The sequence below is a fragment of the Exophiala aquamarina genome (genome assembly GCF_000709125.1).
Source record: "Exophiala aquamarina CBS 119918 chromosome Unknown aczIA-supercont1.6, whole genome shotgun sequence".
Lineage (NCBI taxonomy): Eukaryota > Fungi > Ascomycota > Eurotiomycetes > Chaetothyriales > Herpotrichiellaceae > Exophiala > Exophiala aquamarina.
Window position 1 is genome coordinate 1,595,631 of NW_013550582.1, and position 17,938 is coordinate 1,613,568.

General features: G+C 52.4%; 5 protein-coding genes across 5 annotated transcripts; 1 reads left to right on the forward strand and 4 right to left on the reverse strand.

Annotated features, from left to right (window-relative positions):
- Window positions 1-1,334: 1,334 nt before the first annotated feature.
- Window positions 1,335-2,087, reverse strand: A1O9_07929 (uncharacterized protein; the record flags this gene model as incomplete). Its single annotated transcript, XM_013403484.1, has 1 exon — window positions 1,335-2,087. One exon carries the CDS (start codon window positions 2,085-2,087, stop codon window positions 1,335-1,337), a length of 753 nt encoding a protein of 250 aa, XP_013258938.1.
- Window positions 2,088-5,768: 3,681 nt separating this feature from the next.
- On the reverse strand, window positions 5,769-8,789 carry A1O9_07930 (uncharacterized protein; the record flags this gene model as incomplete). The annotated part of the gene is made up of 1 exon (XM_013403485.1): window positions 5,769-8,789. The coding sequence occupies one exon, from the start codon at window positions 8,787-8,789 to the stop codon at window positions 5,769-5,771; it is 3,021 nt and encodes a 1,006-aa protein (XP_013258939.1).
- A 1,350-nt stretch (window positions 8,790-10,139) lies between these two features.
- On the reverse strand, window positions 10,140-12,489 carry A1O9_07931 (uncharacterized protein; the record flags this gene model as incomplete). The annotated part of the gene is made up of 2 exons (XM_013403486.1): window positions 10,140-10,973; window positions 11,023-12,489. 2 exons carry the CDS (start codon window positions 12,487-12,489, stop codon window positions 10,140-10,142), a joined length of 2,301 nt encoding a protein of 766 aa, XP_013258940.1.
- A 667-nt stretch (window positions 12,490-13,156) lies between these two features.
- Window positions 13,157-15,276, reverse strand: A1O9_07932 (MFS transporter, SP family, sugar:H+ symporter; the record flags this gene model as incomplete). The annotated part of the gene is made up of 6 exons (XM_013403487.1): window positions 13,157-13,571; window positions 13,625-13,949; window positions 14,014-14,482; window positions 14,541-14,620; window positions 14,701-14,893; window positions 14,947-15,276. The coding sequence occupies 6 exons, from the start codon at window positions 15,274-15,276 to the stop codon at window positions 13,157-13,159; spliced, it is 1,812 nt and encodes a 603-aa protein (XP_013258941.1).
- A 1,541-nt stretch (window positions 15,277-16,817) lies between these two features.
- Window positions 16,818-17,295, forward strand: A1O9_07933 (uncharacterized protein; the record flags this gene model as incomplete). Its single annotated transcript, XM_013403488.1, has 2 exons — window positions 16,818-16,862; window positions 16,918-17,295. The coding sequence occupies 2 exons, from the start codon at window positions 16,818-16,820 to the stop codon at window positions 17,293-17,295; spliced, it is 423 nt and encodes a 140-aa protein (XP_013258942.1).
- Between the last annotated feature and the right edge of the window lie 643 nt (window positions 17,296-17,938).

A 17,938-nucleotide genomic window follows, 5' to 3' on the forward strand; every position in this document is an offset into this window, starting at 1 on the left:
GACATGGGATTGGAGGATAGATAGGATAGGATTGGATTGGATTTAGGTATATACTATCTCGTACTATCTCGTCTACCTACTAGCACATACTCACTATCTCTTCAGAGGTGGAAGTGAAAGACCAGAAAACTCGGGCAATCAGCTCCGCCAATTGCCAGGTCACCTACTCGTACAAGCAGAAACTGCACTTGATCCACGTTCCCGGTGTCTCTAACTGTTGACTTTTCCTTGATTGCCACCATATCCGTGGAACGAAGTGAATAGACCTCTCGGGGGCGCAGGCAGCATGCATGGTTCAGCATTCCAAGAACCAGAGTCCAAACGAATGCATGGCAATCTTCACATGGGTACAGATATGTGTGATCGGATCAACTCTACTACACCTAGTGTATTCCAATACTGGATTCAAGTGACTGTGCGGAGTGAGCACGAAGGTGATGGTGAGGGTGTGGCGGTGAGACGGGCAATGCAAGTCCTTACCAATCACGCCCCTCTGCCAGCCGCAGGGGACCCTGGGAGCTGAAAGAGACAATGATGCGGCGGTGATTGTCGCGGCTGAGAAGCTTGACTTGACCTCCATACAATCAGGCCTTTGGGATATATGTGCTTCGTTCTCGCTCTTACACTCTTTGTGTGTTGTCTTACACTCTCTAGCCTCGAGGTAGGACGATGAAAAATCTGTGGGACCGCGCGATCTGGCTTGAAGCGGGGTTTAAGCAACGACGGGGACCAGGCTTCGACATCCCACCACCGGCAGTGCCCAACTAACTAGGTCTTCCTTGAGAACGAACCGGAAGGCACTCTACAAGATGAAAATGGGCCATTTGAATGCATTGATGTACTATTGTCTTGCAAGCTGTTGCAGGCTGTAGATACTTCTTATTTTTTTATGTTTACCGATACCACTGCCCCGAAAAAAGCCATCCCAAAGGTAAAGGTCAGATGATATCTCAAGGAGATGCCATTGAGCCCAGAAGAAAGAAAGGAAAAAATAAGTACCCCCAAATTTCCTGAGTTCCTGTGCTTTCCTTAGCACCGATGTCTGGTTGCCTATCCATGCGATGTGCAATCTTGATCCAAAGTCATGATATTCGTTAGGATAGTCGTCGATAGCAGCTGGCAAGGCTACTTGTTTGTAGCGGATGCCTAAAAGCTGCATGCATACGCGCCCACCAGAGGTTTGTAGAAGAGCTTCCCAGAAGCTCAGATGTATCGTGTTGTCTGCTGACTTGTCAAAAGCCCGTCAGAAAAGGCCTCCTCGGTTGGAGATTCCTGATTCTCATTGCTGTTTTGCTTGGAAGGAGTGACAGGAGATCTTCATATCTGGGAGAATTCTAGGAGAAATACCACTGGATGCCGCTGAGACGACCATCACCCTTTCCGTCAGTGATGGCGTTGAACAGCGCATCGGTACAGTCGATCGATCTACCCTCGCACCCCATACACTTGTCGCCGACAGTGGCTTGCACTGTGGTGCCAGAGGTGGGGTTGACAAGAGTGACCGATCGACCACAATAAGGGTTGCCGTTGGATTGAGTGCCCATGAAAGCATGTGGCAGAGCAATGGCCATTTGGCTGTTGGTGTCGACGTTCCATCCACAGGCACCAAGGCCACCATCCCAATGGGTCACGTCACCAACACAGGTGGCGCCGGAGCCTTCACAGGTACCCGTAGTAGAGCCGGCAGTGTCCTTGGGCTGAACTGGGACGGACGATGAGGCAGCCGGGGCAGCAGAGGAGACCACCGGAGCTGATGCAGCGGGAGCGGGAGCCACAGCAGGAACGTCGGGAACAGACGGAGTGGTGGGGACCGGGGCAGGCTGGGTTGTGAAAGTCGAAGGAATGTAAGAGGTCTGAGCGAAGATGGCTGCTGGGACAGTGCTGGTGGTGGTGGCAGCTGGTGGCGGGGGGGGAGTTGCAGCAGCAGGCTCAACCCAGACTGTGGTGGTCTCTTCGACGGTGACCCAAGCAATGGCGGTTTCGGTGTGAGTGTAGATGGCGCGCTTGTCCATGTCCATCATTGGGATGGCCACAACAGCGGGAGCGAGCAGCGAGGCCGCAAGGACGATGTTCTTGAGAACGGCCATTATGACAGTTGGAGAATGGCTTGATATGTGGTAAGGACTGGAGATCTGGCTCTACAGAAGATAGGATTGGTAAGGATTGGCCCTGTTGGATGAAGACGTGACTCGACCTTTGGTCGCAAGGAGTGACGAGCGAAGTTGTCGCGATGACAAAGCCTGTGTCAAAGTAAGGGTGAGGGTGAAGGACTGTGAAAGTCTGTGAAGGACAGTGTGCGAGACGTCAAGCCTGGCGAGAGCGATACGGAGATCAGTGAAGGGAATGAAAAGAGAGAGAGAATGTGTGCGTCCGGGAGGACAAAGAGCGACTAGATAAAGGGAATGAAAGAAGGAGCAGGGCAGAGCGGGAAAACGAGGGAAAGGCGTCTGGAGTTGGATTCCAAGGTGTTGCCGAGTGCGAAGAAAGAAAAGGATGGGGAAGGAGGAAGAAAAAAAACATCGACGTCGTGTTGAACTCGTCCCATCACAGATGCACAGTCCAGTCAACATCGAATTGGGTTGGGCTGCGGGCTGAGGCGAGTTCAGTTGAGCCACCACCACCACCACCACCACCACCACCTCCTCCTCCTCCCAAGAATGTGGAACAGGGTGTCGGGTGAGGGTCACTCTGGGTCCCGACATGGGGGGTGTTTGGGCATGCCCATGCCCATTCGCCTTCCCCAGGAGGGAGTCCGGTAGTAGGTACTCGTACTGGGGAGTCCTGACTGGTTACTACTCGTGCTGTGGTGTTGTGGTCCGCCTGTCAATCAGTCCGCCTGTCAGTCAATGCGCCCTCCTGGCCAACAACTCAAAAGAGTGGAAATGTCGAGGAAATTCGTGAGAGACCGAGGAGGGCGCTGGCCCCAGTCACGGCCCACCCGCCGAGGAGGCGGCAAGGATGTCGTCCAGGCACAGCGGATGGCTTTCAAGATGTGGTTGAGTTGGGAATAGTCGCTGGACTGTGAGGGCACGGGCACCCTTGTGGCGCCCGCCGAAACACAAACCGACTGGGGCCACGCCCAGGCACTGCTCCCCTTTTCCTGGTTGCGCTCCAAGTCCGATTCGCCCGCCCGACACGTTTTTTCAGGTACAGCCGGGCCTAGGCTGCAACGGTCTTAGTGGTGCCCAAGTCTGCTCTGTGCCTGGGACCGTTGTTTCCGGGTGCATGCTGGGGCTGCTGGGGCTTGAAAATTTGGATTTTCGCTTGGCCGGCCCTCGGTGCCGGGCTTGGGAGGCGTGATCAGCACGAGCCTGCGAGGATGTCCCTGCAACCACTTTGGATGGCCAGGAGGGCCAGGGGCGCCAGGCTCTACGAGTAGCTGCTGTACTCGTAGGCACCCCGTCGCAGGCTCCCAGCACGGTGAGGAGGACAGCACGTAGGAGCGGGCGGCGTCTCATCACACATACCCGTCATCTATCGATTGTCTATCATCTATCATCTATCATCTATCATCCCGCATCTACAGTATCATGCCACACGTACTCGTACACTGACATCTGCATCTGCATCTGCGTCCGCGTCGCATCCGTCGTCTTGACCGTGCCTGCATGTTCGAAGCAACGGCCCATCGGCCTACCGTATCCAAAGCCACTCTTCAACTACCCTTCCTGTCAAGCCGTCACCTTGGTCCTTGATTCCGCCGTGCTTACGAGTACTTGGGCGCACAGGAGTAGGGACACTAATCCACGGAATGGATCCACTGCCAACCCAACAGTTCGCAGACCGCATGGCGACCAAGCTAACCCGTCGATGTCCTTCTAGATTTGAGATGCTACCTCAAGAAGGCGAACGGACTGGAGACTTCGGCGAGGTTCCCACCGTCCCTAAGAAGCCCATTGTTGAACCACGAAGACGACTGGTCCGCTGGGTCTCCATGCATGCATGCAGAATCGCCGTTGGTATGTATCGTACAGCTCCTGCGCTTCTACAGGGCGAGAAGCTACTGCTTGCGGCACGAGCAAATCCTCGAGATGCATCCACTACTGGCATCAGCCAGACTCATCACTGATCCGTCTTCATTGTCTGCTGAACGAGCACCGTTTCTGGGCGGCCTGGGTGCCCCTCGGCCCCACCCTCAATCCGGCGCAATCGCAAATCCAACCGCATTTCTGATCACATACGGAGCACATAGCATTGCATTGCAATTTTTTAAATGTTTTTTCTTTCTCTCTCATTCTTGTCCTTGACTCGGCTCGGCGCGCATGTGAAATTTGCGTGGTCTTCTCGGGGGCCTGCTCCCCGTACGAGCCTGAGCACAGAATCATGGATCATGGACTGATCCACCTGCCTGCTGCCTGTGTCAGTGCACATGTGGATTGCTGCTCTTCGCACGGCAACACCAAGTTCCAACACATGGACGAGTATGATCTGGCATGCCTCTGGCCATCCGTTGCGTTGGGCTCGGCCGAGCTTGGCGCACGTGTCCCGTGTTGGCGCCCGCGTGTGTCTGTGTGCTGTGCGAAAAGACGAAACCTGGTGAGTGGTGAAACACTGTCATTGTGCTGTGCTGCTGTGCGTGCGCACTCACACCCTGGAACTCTGGATGGCCAATGCGCACATACACACTTTTTGTCCCGTGGGCTACAACAACCGTGCCCAACTTACCTTGGTAGACTCCTCGGTACAATGGCAATGGCGTGTCATCTCACTGGACTACTGAGAAGGCCTGTACCAAGCGACGTGGGACCTTAGTCTATGTACGATAATTTACCGAGATCCTCGAATTTTCTTCTTCGGCAAATGTCGAGAACAAACAAACGGTGAATCCAACCAACACCAAGTACGTACCTGTGCCCTGCCAACTGACTCGTTTCCACCAAGTAGTATCGCTCCATCTCCTCTGCTTCCCACTATGTCCGGAGTACCTCGTACTCTCGTCTCAACGGCCCAAAGACCTGGAGCCACCTCCGGCGCATCTAGAAGAAGCATGCAGTTCCTCGTTATTGACGACGAGCCAATGGCCTGAATAGCCCCCAGTATCTATGCTCTCCATCCGAGGCGCTAACCAGTAACTCATACATAATCACTGCTGCCGCAATCGATCCAGATGTTGATGCGTCCTTCCGTGCTGCTTCCTACGCGGACCCAACAAAACTCCTCGACTACATACCTACCAACTCCCCACCGGATGGCCTACAACCTAAAAAATCCTGACCATGTATGTATGCACTGCTCCATCCGTATTGTATCGCATCCTTGCCTCCCAAACCTTTTACCGGCGTCTGGTGCGGCAGCGCAGGACGAGAATGTACACTGTAGATCTCGTTCCTGACGCGCCAGCGGCCGGACAGAATACAGCGTTTACCACCGCCAGCACCATCATCACCACCGTCATCACGGTCGAATTCCATGGTACATCCACCGCGCAAACGAAACTTCGAGCATGAGATGTGTGTGTTGCCGGTGTGAACCATGCCTTGTTATATTGTGTGCATCTACATTTACATATGATATATACATATGTGCGTGATCCCGTCGCATCCTGACTACGGATCGTACGCGTGGGAAACGTCCGCGACAGAACAAAATCCCGCATTTCTTCCATTCCATTCCAATTCCAATTTGCAATCGCTTGAACGCAGCAGTAGGAGCAGCCCCCGCCCCCCCCCCCCCCCCAAAAAGGGACTCGAATGAGTCACAGGCCGTGGAAACATCGATGCATCACATCGAGACGAGAGACCCGCCCTGCGCCTTGCATGCATTTCATTTCATATCTTCCGCATCATGGCATGGTAGTCGTCCCAGCCGTCGTCTCCATCTTCGCCATTCTCCTGCTCCCATACAGGTCGATGCCGCGTAATCATCATATCCAGGTCATCCTTCTCCGACGCGTTGGCGTTTCCTGCGACCTGACGATTAGAACCACTGTGACTGCTGTCTCGATTACCGCTACCGTTGCCGTTGCCGTTGCCGTTGCCACCTCCACTGCTGCTACTGCTGCTCGCTACCGAGGATTGCTGCTCTTGGTGTTGGAGCTCAGGCCAGGCGGCGAGCGCACCGACGTAGCCCTTGGACTGCTTCAGCTGTAGAGGCTTCGGCTCCTCAAGCGCCTGGCCCTGTTCACTGAGAACGTCGTTCGAATCGAGCATCGACGTAGGTGTCGCAACGCTTTGCCGTTCGACATGTTCCACCGACCCTTCCTGCTGCCTGTGCAGCTCGTGGAGCTTGGCTTTGCGCCGGCGTGCGATGATCCCCGCCAGCCCGAACTGCGTCGCGCTGCCGTCTTGCATCGAGCTGGCGCTTTCCTGCCGCATTACTCTTCGGGCGCCTCGGTTGACGCGCCGTTCATGGATCGGGTCTACTTGCAGGCGCGCCGCCGGGAAGATGTTCAGGTATAGCGGGAATAGCATGCCGAAGACTGCCGCTGCGAGAGGGACACAGTACGAGTATTTCAGTCCTTTGTGGTTGCTGACACCCCACTGGATCGGAGGGAAGACAGCACCGCCGGAGATGGCGGCCGTCATCAGCGCCGAGCCGGTCTTTGTGTGTGCGCCGAGCCCACGCATCGAAATCGCGAAGATGATCGAGAAGATGCCCGCTTCGAATCCGAAGGTGAGTTGTGCGATTGCGGCACCGGCGGAGCCCTCCAGGCTCATCGTCAATGCCAAGCAAGCTATCAAGCCTGCGTACAGGAATAGTAAAATCAATCGCGGTTTGAACAAGTAGTTCAGAAACGCGGTCAGGAAGCGACCAGCAGCAAATACGGTGTGTGCAACGCTCTGGAAATCAAATGGTGCAAGGGGTTGTCCAGGCTGGATCAGCCGGATCAACGGCTGCAAGTTGTTGCCGACGCACTCCTGTAGTCCCACGTATACCCATTGGCTGAAGACACCAAGTGCGAGAGTTACAAATATCACCTTCCAGGGGCCGAGCTTGGCGTTGTTCACCGAGCTCCTCCGGTCCGCGAGCTCCTCCAGCTGTTCGTCCGTCGCCTCGGGAAGTGGGATATAGTAGAAGATAATGGCCAGGAGGAAGACGAACATGGCGATACCCAGGTAGGTCCACTGCACGTCGATGAGGGCGGGGGTGTTCGCGTTCGACACGTTCTTAAACAATACTTTGGCCGCCAGGAGCGGCGAGCAGATCGTGCCTATGGCTTGGAATGCCTGCGAAAGATTCAATCGCACTTCTGCATACTCCAATGGCCCGCATAAGGCAATGTAAGGATTGGCTGCGATCTCCAGGCATGATAGCCCCGAGGCAACAATGAAGTTCGAGATGATGAATGCTGTATACGAAGTCAAAACTGCCGAGGGCCAGAAGACCAGCGTTCCACAACCGTAGACGCAGAGCCCGACCATCATGGTTGCTTTGAACCCGTATCTTTTCAAGATGAATCGACCCAAGGTCAATGGTCCAACCAAATAGCCCCCATAATATGCAGCGTGGAGACCCAAGCTCTGCTGCTTGTCCAGCCCTACCACTTCTTGAAATCTGCCGTTCAGTGTGTCCAGTAGTCCGTATGCAAATCCCCAGAGAAAGAAGATCACAGTGACCACCGCAATCGGCCATAGACTTTGCCGGTTCGAGAGCTTGAGCATGTTCCGATTGCCGGACATGTTGACGAAGCCAAATTCGGAAGTAGTGCTCTTGTTCGTGCTTCTGCGGGTCAGCCGAGCGCCCATTCTCTGTATAGCGGTAGTGGTTCCTTCAGCGTCGCCCGGTGGCCCTGCTAACATGTTCAAGAACCCCATCTGATCCCCATGGTCTTCTCCGGAATATTCTTTCACCCTCGGCTTTCGGAATGCAGCCGGGTTATTCAGCATAGAGATATCGCCCTTGGGCAGATGCTTAATTGGAGCATCTTCTGGCCGTCCAACATCAATGCTAGTGTTGGATGTGTCGTCGTCCTTGATGAACCGTGGCATAAATCGCAGAAACAGAGGTTTCAAGCTGGGGACGCAAGCACAGATGATTCCAAGACTGACTTCAACAGCCGACCACATGAAGCTCAGACTTGCGTACCAGGAGAAATCGTTGTTTTCATCTGTTCGCCCATTAGATTGGCTACCGTCATGGGCGGCTGTCAATCGACTTAAGGTTGCATTTTGCAGGTACGCAATTCGGATGACATCCACGACTGCCACGAATGCACCGAAGCTGAAGGTAACAACCAAGATGATTTTTTGTTTTCGAGGCAACCTCATTCCCGTCAGGATCGGCATCGGTAGGAACAGCAGAGCGACGTCGGTGATGATATTGACTGGTGCTGAGGAGAGATAGAGGGTGACGATATCGGTGCACTTGGCGGTCGGCGGCGAGGGATAGAGGTACCCAGCCGCAACGGGTCGGCACTGAAAGATACTGAGAAAGGTGAGGGCCAGTCCGAAGACGTTGACGACAGCAAGGGTTAACCAATTGCACCATTTGAAGACGGGGTCAACATCCTTGCTCATGACCGACAGGAAGAAGACAATGATGGAAGTCTTGGTGAGCATCAGTGCTGGGTTGTATAAAATGGAGAAGGCATATTCGGATTTCCTGAGAGACGAAAAAGAACTGTCCGGTATATCCACCTTGTGTCGTCCGAGGCCATAATGCACTGCACTACATATCGAGGCTGAGAATCCCACAGCGAACACCCATGCCGCTAACATCCACCAGTCGTCTTGCTTGATTGAGCGTACCAGATAGATCCTCGTGAAGAAGCGACCAGCGACGAAAAGCGTTGCAATCACGATCATAACAATCGTGACCGCAGAAGTCACTGGTCCTCTATCCTGAACCATGCTGGCCAGATTGCTGTGCTGTACGGGCCCGAATTAAGTCAAGAGGCCCTCAAATCCACCAAAGTTGGCCTAAGATTTGGTAATGCACGTCATGCATGGTAGTCGTTAAGATTGGGGCATGCTGTAATGCCTGGAACCACTACTTGCATGGCCGATGATCAGCTACCTGCAAATACAAGTGGTCAATATTGAGAAATACACAGTTTCAGGTTGTTGTGGTAGTGAAAGGTCTCAGAAATTGGGATGAGGAGTGAGGAGTGAGGAGCTCTTGCTCCACATAATGATGATGACTAGGGGCCCATATGTCCATGCGTCCACGCCTGAGGCAATAAACCTTGTCAATAGTCGAAGCGCAGATTTACGTTTAGACGCCATCACGTAGAGGGGAAGGTGGACGGCTACTGGAGGTGTTGGATAATCGACCCGACGAGATGGGATTCGCGAACGGTCTCCCCAGATTCAAGTTGAGAGGAAGGGTGGATGATCTTGCACTTCGGCTGCTGAGCAGAGGGGCTCGATCCAAGGATTTACCAGCAGTTGATTTGTCGATGGCGAAGTATGGCTGGGATGGAACCTCTGTGCGGAGGAATTTGACAGCGTAAGTTTGTCCGTACGGCCTTCCAGTTGGTTGGAAAGCCTGGGACGGGATGGATGTTCGCCTCCGTCGCCCTATTTCTGTAGAGGCCCCGCCAGATTGTTGTGCAGGTGGCGTTTTCTCAACCTTGGGCGTCCTCCTCGGTCGAAAAGGGCAATGACACGAGTGAATTGGCCGAAGCCCAGTCCTTCGTACACCGTTTGAACATCCATCTCTCTCCAACAAGGCTATAACTTCGAGTTCTGTCGGATTCCTGTGATATACATTTCAGGTGAGAAAGTGCGATGTGAAATCGGTGCCAAGGCCAGCGTTGAACGTCGAGACCAGTACTTAAGTACCCAACGTCGCTCCTCGCTCCTCGCTCCTCGTGGACTCTTGCTTGGACCGGGCCTGTCGCTCTTCTGAAGCTGCCACGAAAGCGAACAGAGTGCACATCCAGACTAGTAATATTTTACTGACCTAAACTTGTGCCCATTGGCTGGCTGATCTATGGAAGGACGTATGCAATATACAAGCCAGCTGGATTTCTGCATCAACACTCCTCTCGAAACCGATCAACTTTCTAAAGGGCCGGCAGTTCCCGGGCTAGTATATGGAGACGATTTTAACGCGGAAGAATGCCCTTTCACAGATCCCGCACAGGTTGCAGACTGCATCGAGAGTCGGTGACAGGAATCCAGGGGCGGCCAGCATTACACACCAAACACAAGTAGCCCGCAATCTGTAGCCTGTGCCATTGGCCAAGCTCCAAAACTTCAATTGAACAGGAGTTGATCCAATAGCACATTGCTGAATCTTTCTCGTGCATCATCTATCTTCCAGTTCTGCTCCGCCGCGATCTGTGAATAGGTGTCGCGAAACTCCCCTATGGCTTGACGGTACGTGGTCTGCATATACTCGATCATGGGTCGACCGCGAACGGTGAAGCTCTCCCATTCTTTGGCCCAGTGTGGTCGTGTTGCAAGGTAATTGCCCTGATTGTCCTTGAGATCCATCCAACGGTCGAGGACGTACTGAGCGTACGGGAGCCATATTTCCTTCATGTTCTCCAGCGTCAGAATCTCAATCGAGCAGGTGCCTAACCGGTGGCCACGAAAGGGGGCCATGGTGACATTCGACGGTCCTGTGATGCGCATTTCGAGTGGCATGCGTTGCGGGCACTGATCCTTGTACTTATACGCGGCGAGTATGCCATCCCACCAAGCTTTCTGGACCAAAGTCCAGTTAATCTCAGCCTCGTCGACATCTGCATCTTCTAATGCCCCTTTCTTGGGTTGCAGGGGAATTTCCATCTCCATGTCTCGAACTCGGAGATTTTGAATTGCTCGCCGGAAATGTAGGGCATTCGGTAGCTGGGTCTTGATCGCGTTATTGTTGTCCACCACCTCAGGCATAGCGTACAAGCCCAATTTCGAGATCAGGGTGGCCTGTGTCCATGGGAAAATCTGCTGTAAGTCAAACATTGCCTCAGAATCTTGGATAATTTGAAGTGCCACTGTCTCCACCCATTGGATGAAGACGTTGGTATTCGAAGGAAACTCCTCGGCGCCTGTTCCATCCTGGTCGGTGTTCCAGCAATTTACCCAGACCTATGGATGTTAGGGTTCACAGCTCTTTGCTCGATGCATCTCAACTGACCTTGCTGGTGTAGGGGAACCAAAACCACTCGGCGTAGAAATCATTTCTCGCGTGTTTTTCAAACTCCTCCTGAGCCTTTTGACGCATTTGTGGTGTCATCTTGATGCGGAGGGCCTCTGGGATGTCTTTATCGGCCAAACCCGGTGGTGGTGGGATAGCTTGCATAACTGGGAGCTTTTGAGGGATCATAACGGCATATGACATGGGGTCAAGCTCGAGGGTAAGGTGGGTGACAATTCCCAACAAGCCGAAGCAACCAGCGGCGAGAGACATGAACTCGGGACTCTCGTCCTTATTGATGGTCCGCAAGTTTCCTCCTTCGTCTACGTATTCGATGCCATGGACCAAGTCACTTAGCGAAGGATGCCGGCGGCCGGCGCCATGGCAAATAGGCGCGTTTGATCCTCCCATGGTGATTTCTACCATGATCACATTCAGGGGAAGAGTCGATGCCTTGTGAAGCTCCTGCTGATTGCACCAACGTCGGAACATCTGGTTCGTGACGGCAGTCCCAACTCGAACTAGCCGTTTCGTCCCTTTTTGCGGCTCTCCGACGAACTCAATGTTGTTGAGCTCTGTGTGGGGTTGGAACAATTGTGACCCCGGTAAGGATTCGACATTTGGGAGGAGAGTGGCCTTGTGGAGACCCAAAGTCGATATGGTAATCATACCATTCTTACCATACATCGAACTCCATGTATGACGGTATCCAGCCGCTCGGACATTCATGTTCTTCGCCTTTGCGTACTTTACTATCTGCTGGACACCGTAGGAGGTCTGCGGGATAAATGTGAGATGAGGTGTGAGGGTAACGGTACGGCCCCAGTTCTGGAATTTCTCATCCAAGTAGGTGATGACCCTGTTCTCTTTGCTTGGGTCGTCATAGATGGTAACGTCTTCGAGCACACTTCCTACTCGTTTGATGGCACGAATCCGCGCCTGAAGGTTCTCAACAGCCGTCCCAATGACAGTGTCAGCATCCGCAACGCCATCTCCGTTCCAATCGACAATGGGCAATTCTTCTCGCGCCCCAAGCGACAAGCCCGTGGAGAAGTTCTTGGCCAGATCTCTCGCATTTTTCCCATGTTCGACAAATGACCGTATGAGATTTTGCTCTTCGCTCCCGTACCGTCGAAGCGTGGCACTGTAGGTGGCATCGGTCTTGGACCTCCAAAACACGCCTAACAGTCGACGGACAGACTCCTCACGGTCCACATCGACGTTGCTGTCTACTATGTCAGCCAGAAGATCAGCCAGCCCTGGCAACTCCTTCTGATTTCGGTACTCATCCTTGTGCAATCTACCAATGATGAGTTGGAGTCGATCCCTCGAGTGTTCAAAGATTGGGTCAATCATCGGAGCAGAGGGTTGATTCTGGTCTGAATCTTGGAGTCGATCTTCGAGTGAGCGCGGACGAAGACCGAGACGGCCATGGAAAAGGTCCAAAATACAAGAGAGCAGGCCCATCTTGTCAGCATCCGCTTCACATCCGCGGTGGGCGCTTGAGGTTAGATCTCGTGCAGCGAAACATGTAAAATGCACGACAGCCGCAGCTGATGAGAACACGGGAACCGACTTGTAAAGGGGAAGGAGGTGCTGGTTGGAATGCACGACCCTGTGAAATGATTGGTTCGCAGGGCAAGAGCAGCTGACCGGTTGTGACAACTTTGAGCGACGTACAACAAAACCCTCGTCTCTCTCTTGCAAGGCTGACCGCATGGTTCCCGCCATGCGGTGGGGGTTGTCGCTTTCGAGGCTTACGAGCCAAGCTTCAACATTCATTTGATAGGTTCTTCGTATGCATGCCCCTCTAGGTCGGAACGATGTGCTGGCCACAGCCTCCACAACGACTCGAGGGGGAATTGAAAGAACAAGTTCGATATTCCTGAGCTTGGCTTGTCAGGCTGAATTGGACTGACACGAGCCTGTCGTCGTCTCTTTTCCTTGGCCAAGATGTCGCACATTCAGGCTTGCACTGAAACAGACACGACCAAATATCTCCTATCACGCAGACCTTGTGAAACGACAATTCGGCTCTAAGTTGTATTTCAATCTGCCAGTTAGGAGCCAGTCAGGAACCCTTGAAGCATCATCGTCGTTCCTACATCTCACTACAACTCATTCCGCTTCCTCGTTACTGTATTCCCACAAAAGAATTTCCCCTCGCACCAACCCCTAAGTGATCTTGAGGACCAGAGACGCTGGGGACCCGTGAAAGATCATTTCGATTTTGTCCTCGAGCAGTCTCTTGCTGCTCAGTTTCTCCGCCAGGCCCCTCTCTATGTTTCATAATGTCTCGGGCACCAGAATTCAATCTCAACTTATCCGCCGTGATCAAGTCCTCGCCTTTGGGTGGAGTCCATTTGCTGCTCTTCCACGGTTTCACTTCGAGGAGGAACATTGTGTCGATTTCTTCCAAGGATCTCCCTGAAGTCTCTGGGAGGAAGAAGTACACAAAGAAAACCGCGAGGATATTGCAGCCAGCAAACACATAGCCGTAAGCATAGTTGATGTCCCCTGTGATAAATGGGGTGAAGAATGCGATGAGGCTGTAGAGACGACTTAGTTTGGATGCTCGAACACCGATCGGAAGCAAACTCACAAATTGAACAGCCAATTCGTTGCAGCGCAAAGAGCGATACATGGGCTAGCATATCGCGTAGGATATAGCTCGCTACAGACTGCCCATGCCATTGGCCCCCAGGTGCTTGCGAATGCAGCAATGAAGAGGCAAGCAAAGACTATCATGACATAGCCGATGGTCTTGTTGTTACTACCATCGTCATTTTCAAGAGAAAATTGTCCGAGAGATGCGAAAATCAAGAAGCAAACGAACATCCATGCCGCTCCAGCCATCAGACATTTCCGTCGGCCGAATTTCTCAACAAAGTACAGACCAGGGAAGGTTGTGATAACATTGACCGCACCTAAAACCAATTGTCAGTTTCACCGGATCTTCAGTTGGGCCTGCATCCATTCTGGGAAACCCACCAAGAATGATTTGAGTTACGAACGAGTTCGGCAACCCGACTGATGAAAAGACAACTGTTCCATAGTAGAAGAAAAAGTTGGCGCCCGACAATTGCTGCGCAGCCTGGATAACCATCCCGAGCAAGATCCGGCGCAACATCTGTGGCCCCGTGAATATCTCATACCATGGGTGGCTACCTCCTTCTCGTTCGATTTGCAGCTTTTCTTGCATCTCGACTAGCTGATCTTTGACAACACGATGTCTCTCAGAGACACCGTGGAACTTGGCGATACTTGCGGTAGCCTTGTCGATGTTGCCATTTCGGTAATCATGACGTGGGGTTTCGGGAAAAAACAAGATTCCAACACCGAGTGCAATGGCGAAGAGGAAGCCGATTCCCATCACAATTCGCCAGGAGGCGGTGCTTTGAATGCTCTCTGTACCAGCATTGATTGAATAAGCAATCAAGATGCCTACGGTAATGAACAGCTGATCTTGTGGGTTAGCCACTGGTCGGTTGAGCGGTCACCAAATTTGCTGGTCTCACCTGGTAGCAACAGACAATGGCGCCACGAACATGACGAGGACTTGATTCACCCTGGTACGCAGGTACCATAACAGACATTCCTACACGCGAATTATTATCGTAGTCCGTGATTTGAGCAGCGAGGGCCAAAGCAGGAACATTCATAGGAGGGAAAGCTTACCTCCTATTGCCAGCCCAGCGATAATACGACCAATCATAACCTCATACCAATGAGGCTTCCGCGCGGCAATTTGGATAGCGACACCAACACAGAAGACAATCGACCAAAGCACCAAAGAATACTTCCGGCCCAGAGATCTATTGTTCGCGAGCGGTCCAGAGATCAAAGCACCGACCAAGGTGCCGATAGATAACTTGTTAAGTAGGTTAGTAAGGGTGCCAATGACCATAGGATCACAGAGCCTACCATGCCAACAATCAACCCGGCACGGACATTACTGAACCCAATAGGATCCTGCTGGTCGGCGAAGTTTTCCAGGAAGTTATCCATCTCCAGAAACCCCGAGATCTGACCTGTATCGTAGCCAAAACAGAGACCACCGAATGAGACCAGGACAGCCATAAAGAATGTTCTGATGGTAAGGAATGGCACCTTGGACTCGTCGTCGAAGGGGCCTTTCTCTGTTTCAATATTGGAAGTTTCTCCAGTCGCGGTAAATGAAGATCTCGCAGAGGCTCCGCGCTCTGGCACAGCAGTAGGAGGCTGCTGCTTCTTGAGCATATCAAGCACGGCCATCTTGGTTCGTAGCTGGCTTCGGGTTGGTGGTGGTCGCTTCACCAAATTCAAGAGAGGATGTGTGGGACAATTTATCAAAGTAGGTGGAGCATTTCAACCGCTGCAGTTCAAGCAGCATGAACGTAACATGACCAACGTCATAGTCCATTGTAGTCGCATGGCAGCCACTTTCAGGATTCCATTAGAACTCGATAGCCTATTGCGAGGTTGAGCGCTATCGAAAGTCCACAGTGAGTGGGCTCCAGAATGGAAACTTTGCCAAATAACGTCATAAGTTAAGCCTTGTGCCTAGGAAGGCTTGCCCACTCTGCGCAGGGCAAGTGATGGAAGCAATGCCAACCATATGAAAAGCTCTGCAGATCTTCAATGGATTCTTTTCACCTACTAGTGCTGGACATACCGTGCTTCCTCGGTCATTTGTTCTTTGGAGGCTTCAGTCGTTGTTGGAAGCTTTCGCTAAATTGGCAGACGATCGTCCCTGGTGGCGCACGGGGCCGGCTCTTCGTATGACGTCGCTTCGCATGCTTATCATAAGCACGGTGCCTGGTACGGCAAACAGACCCGGTTTCACTGCTTCAGATCTCTACTTGAAGGATGCATCGTCGAAGGATCATGGTGTAGCAGCGCAAACCGGTGGCGACTCGTTCCCAGATTTCAATCATTCTTCGACTTGTCCGGGTGGAAAACCGATTTTGAGTTTCATATATTCGAAGGACCCGTCTTATGCGTTCAAGTACCTCATATAGAGCTGGACTCAGGGATTCCTGGATACCTTTGATGATAAGCCTCTATTATGGGTCTCCAAGCCAGCGGGCTAATGGACTGTCGATGATCTGATCTTCACATTCCCAGTAAATGCCACGTGCGAAGCTCGGGTGAGAACGAATTGACCTTCTGGAGAATTTCGCTTGGAGCTTCCGTAAACCGAGGTACTTCTACTTCTAGATCTGGAAATAATTGAGCCATCAGGCTTTCCAAGAATCACGTTTGCACCTCGTTCATGACAAGCCCAATGTCCGCTCAAACCTGACATATTATGTGGGGTAGAATTGTCTGACTTTAATATTTACCAAGAATCCAATAGTAGGTTTGCTTGCCAATTTGGAAGGAAACTCAGTGGCATCATGAGCTTCCGATGCCCAAGTTGTTGTGCAACCAGACTGATGCCTGCAACGAAGTCAACAAGGGTGTAGCTCGCCTTGATATGTATACCATGCTGTCCCGACCAAGTGCCCGAGAATCAGGAGCTCGGCTGCCTAGAAGAAGAACAATTAGTCTTGCATACCTCAGGGGAAAATTGAGTGATTGATCGATTGGAATACGCAAAGTAAATATCAAAGGTGCGGATCGTTTATCTGATGGGGGTGCCAGGGAGCCAGGGAGCTCCTCCCGACAAGTGGGGAGAAATCCGACCAATTAAATATTATTATTTTCCTGCCGCTTCAACTCGTCACGCCACGAATCTTCCTGCGCCAGGCATGCTGCATGTGCTTGAATGACACTGCTAGTTGTTTGACGGCCACTTGATACTATTCCATACCATGGCTCCAGCAATGAAGCGTAGAGGCTCCGTCTTCAATCCTCGTGTAGGTTCCAGCTGGTCGATTAGAAGCTAATGGCAACCACTGACCTATCGAACAGACAGTCACAGCGCCGATCGCAGCCATCGTCATGGCTGGACTTCTCTACACCTACTCGGTCACCTCCATCCGGGCCGCGAAGAGAAACGCAAAGCTACACAGAGAGGCCGATGGAGGCCAATTGGATATGCGCAAGGAGAGCCTACGTAGACATGGTGTCTTGGACCAGGTCGACGGCACCTCGGGCATTCAGCTATTCAAGGAGGCAAGGGCGGATGCTAAAGCAGAAAATCGATTCCTCAGTGAGAAGAAAGCGAAGCCATTGGGAGCGCCACAGCACGAAGAGGTGGGCGCACCTCGTACGGAGAACGAAGGTCGACTCGAAGAATATCGCGGCCGCGGCGCTCTCAAGAAACTGAAGGAAGAGCAGGGCAAATGAGAAGGCCACCGCTGCCTGAACAAAGTGTGAAGTCGTGGTCGAAGATGAAGGGGAATCAAGCCTCAATGGCATGTTGAAGTACAAACAAAGCACTACGACTCCATGCGAGATGCCCGCCAGCTGAAAGTCTGGCCATCAACCTCCCCTCAACCACAGGCATCTGGACAGCTGGCGACTGGCACACAAAAACAGGGTGGCTTCATCAAACCGTATGAAGCGCAAGAGACTGCTTTAGTCAAATATCTGTGGTGCGCTTTGGTGATAATGGGCAGATTCGGTTCAATGGTAACAGGGCATGCTGCATGCTGCACGTGCAGCATGCTGTGCACCAGTATTCATACAACAGGAGAGATTTTTGACAGCAGGTACATCAGCCGTCCGCGATTCCCAACAATTGCATCCAAGAGTCCATGGATGGCTTTTCAACTCGCTGGTTCATACCTCCAAGAATACCCTCAACACGAATGTACAACCAATCATCCTTTGGCGAGAGCGAGCGATGTATAGTGTGCATGTTGTGTCACCAGCGCAGTGGCACCGAGATTGATGTCTACCTATGCAGTGAAGGAACGAAGACATCTGCTTCTTTGTTCGTAGGCATCCCAGAAGCCGATGCCGTATTACAGCGGCCTTTCGATCAAGA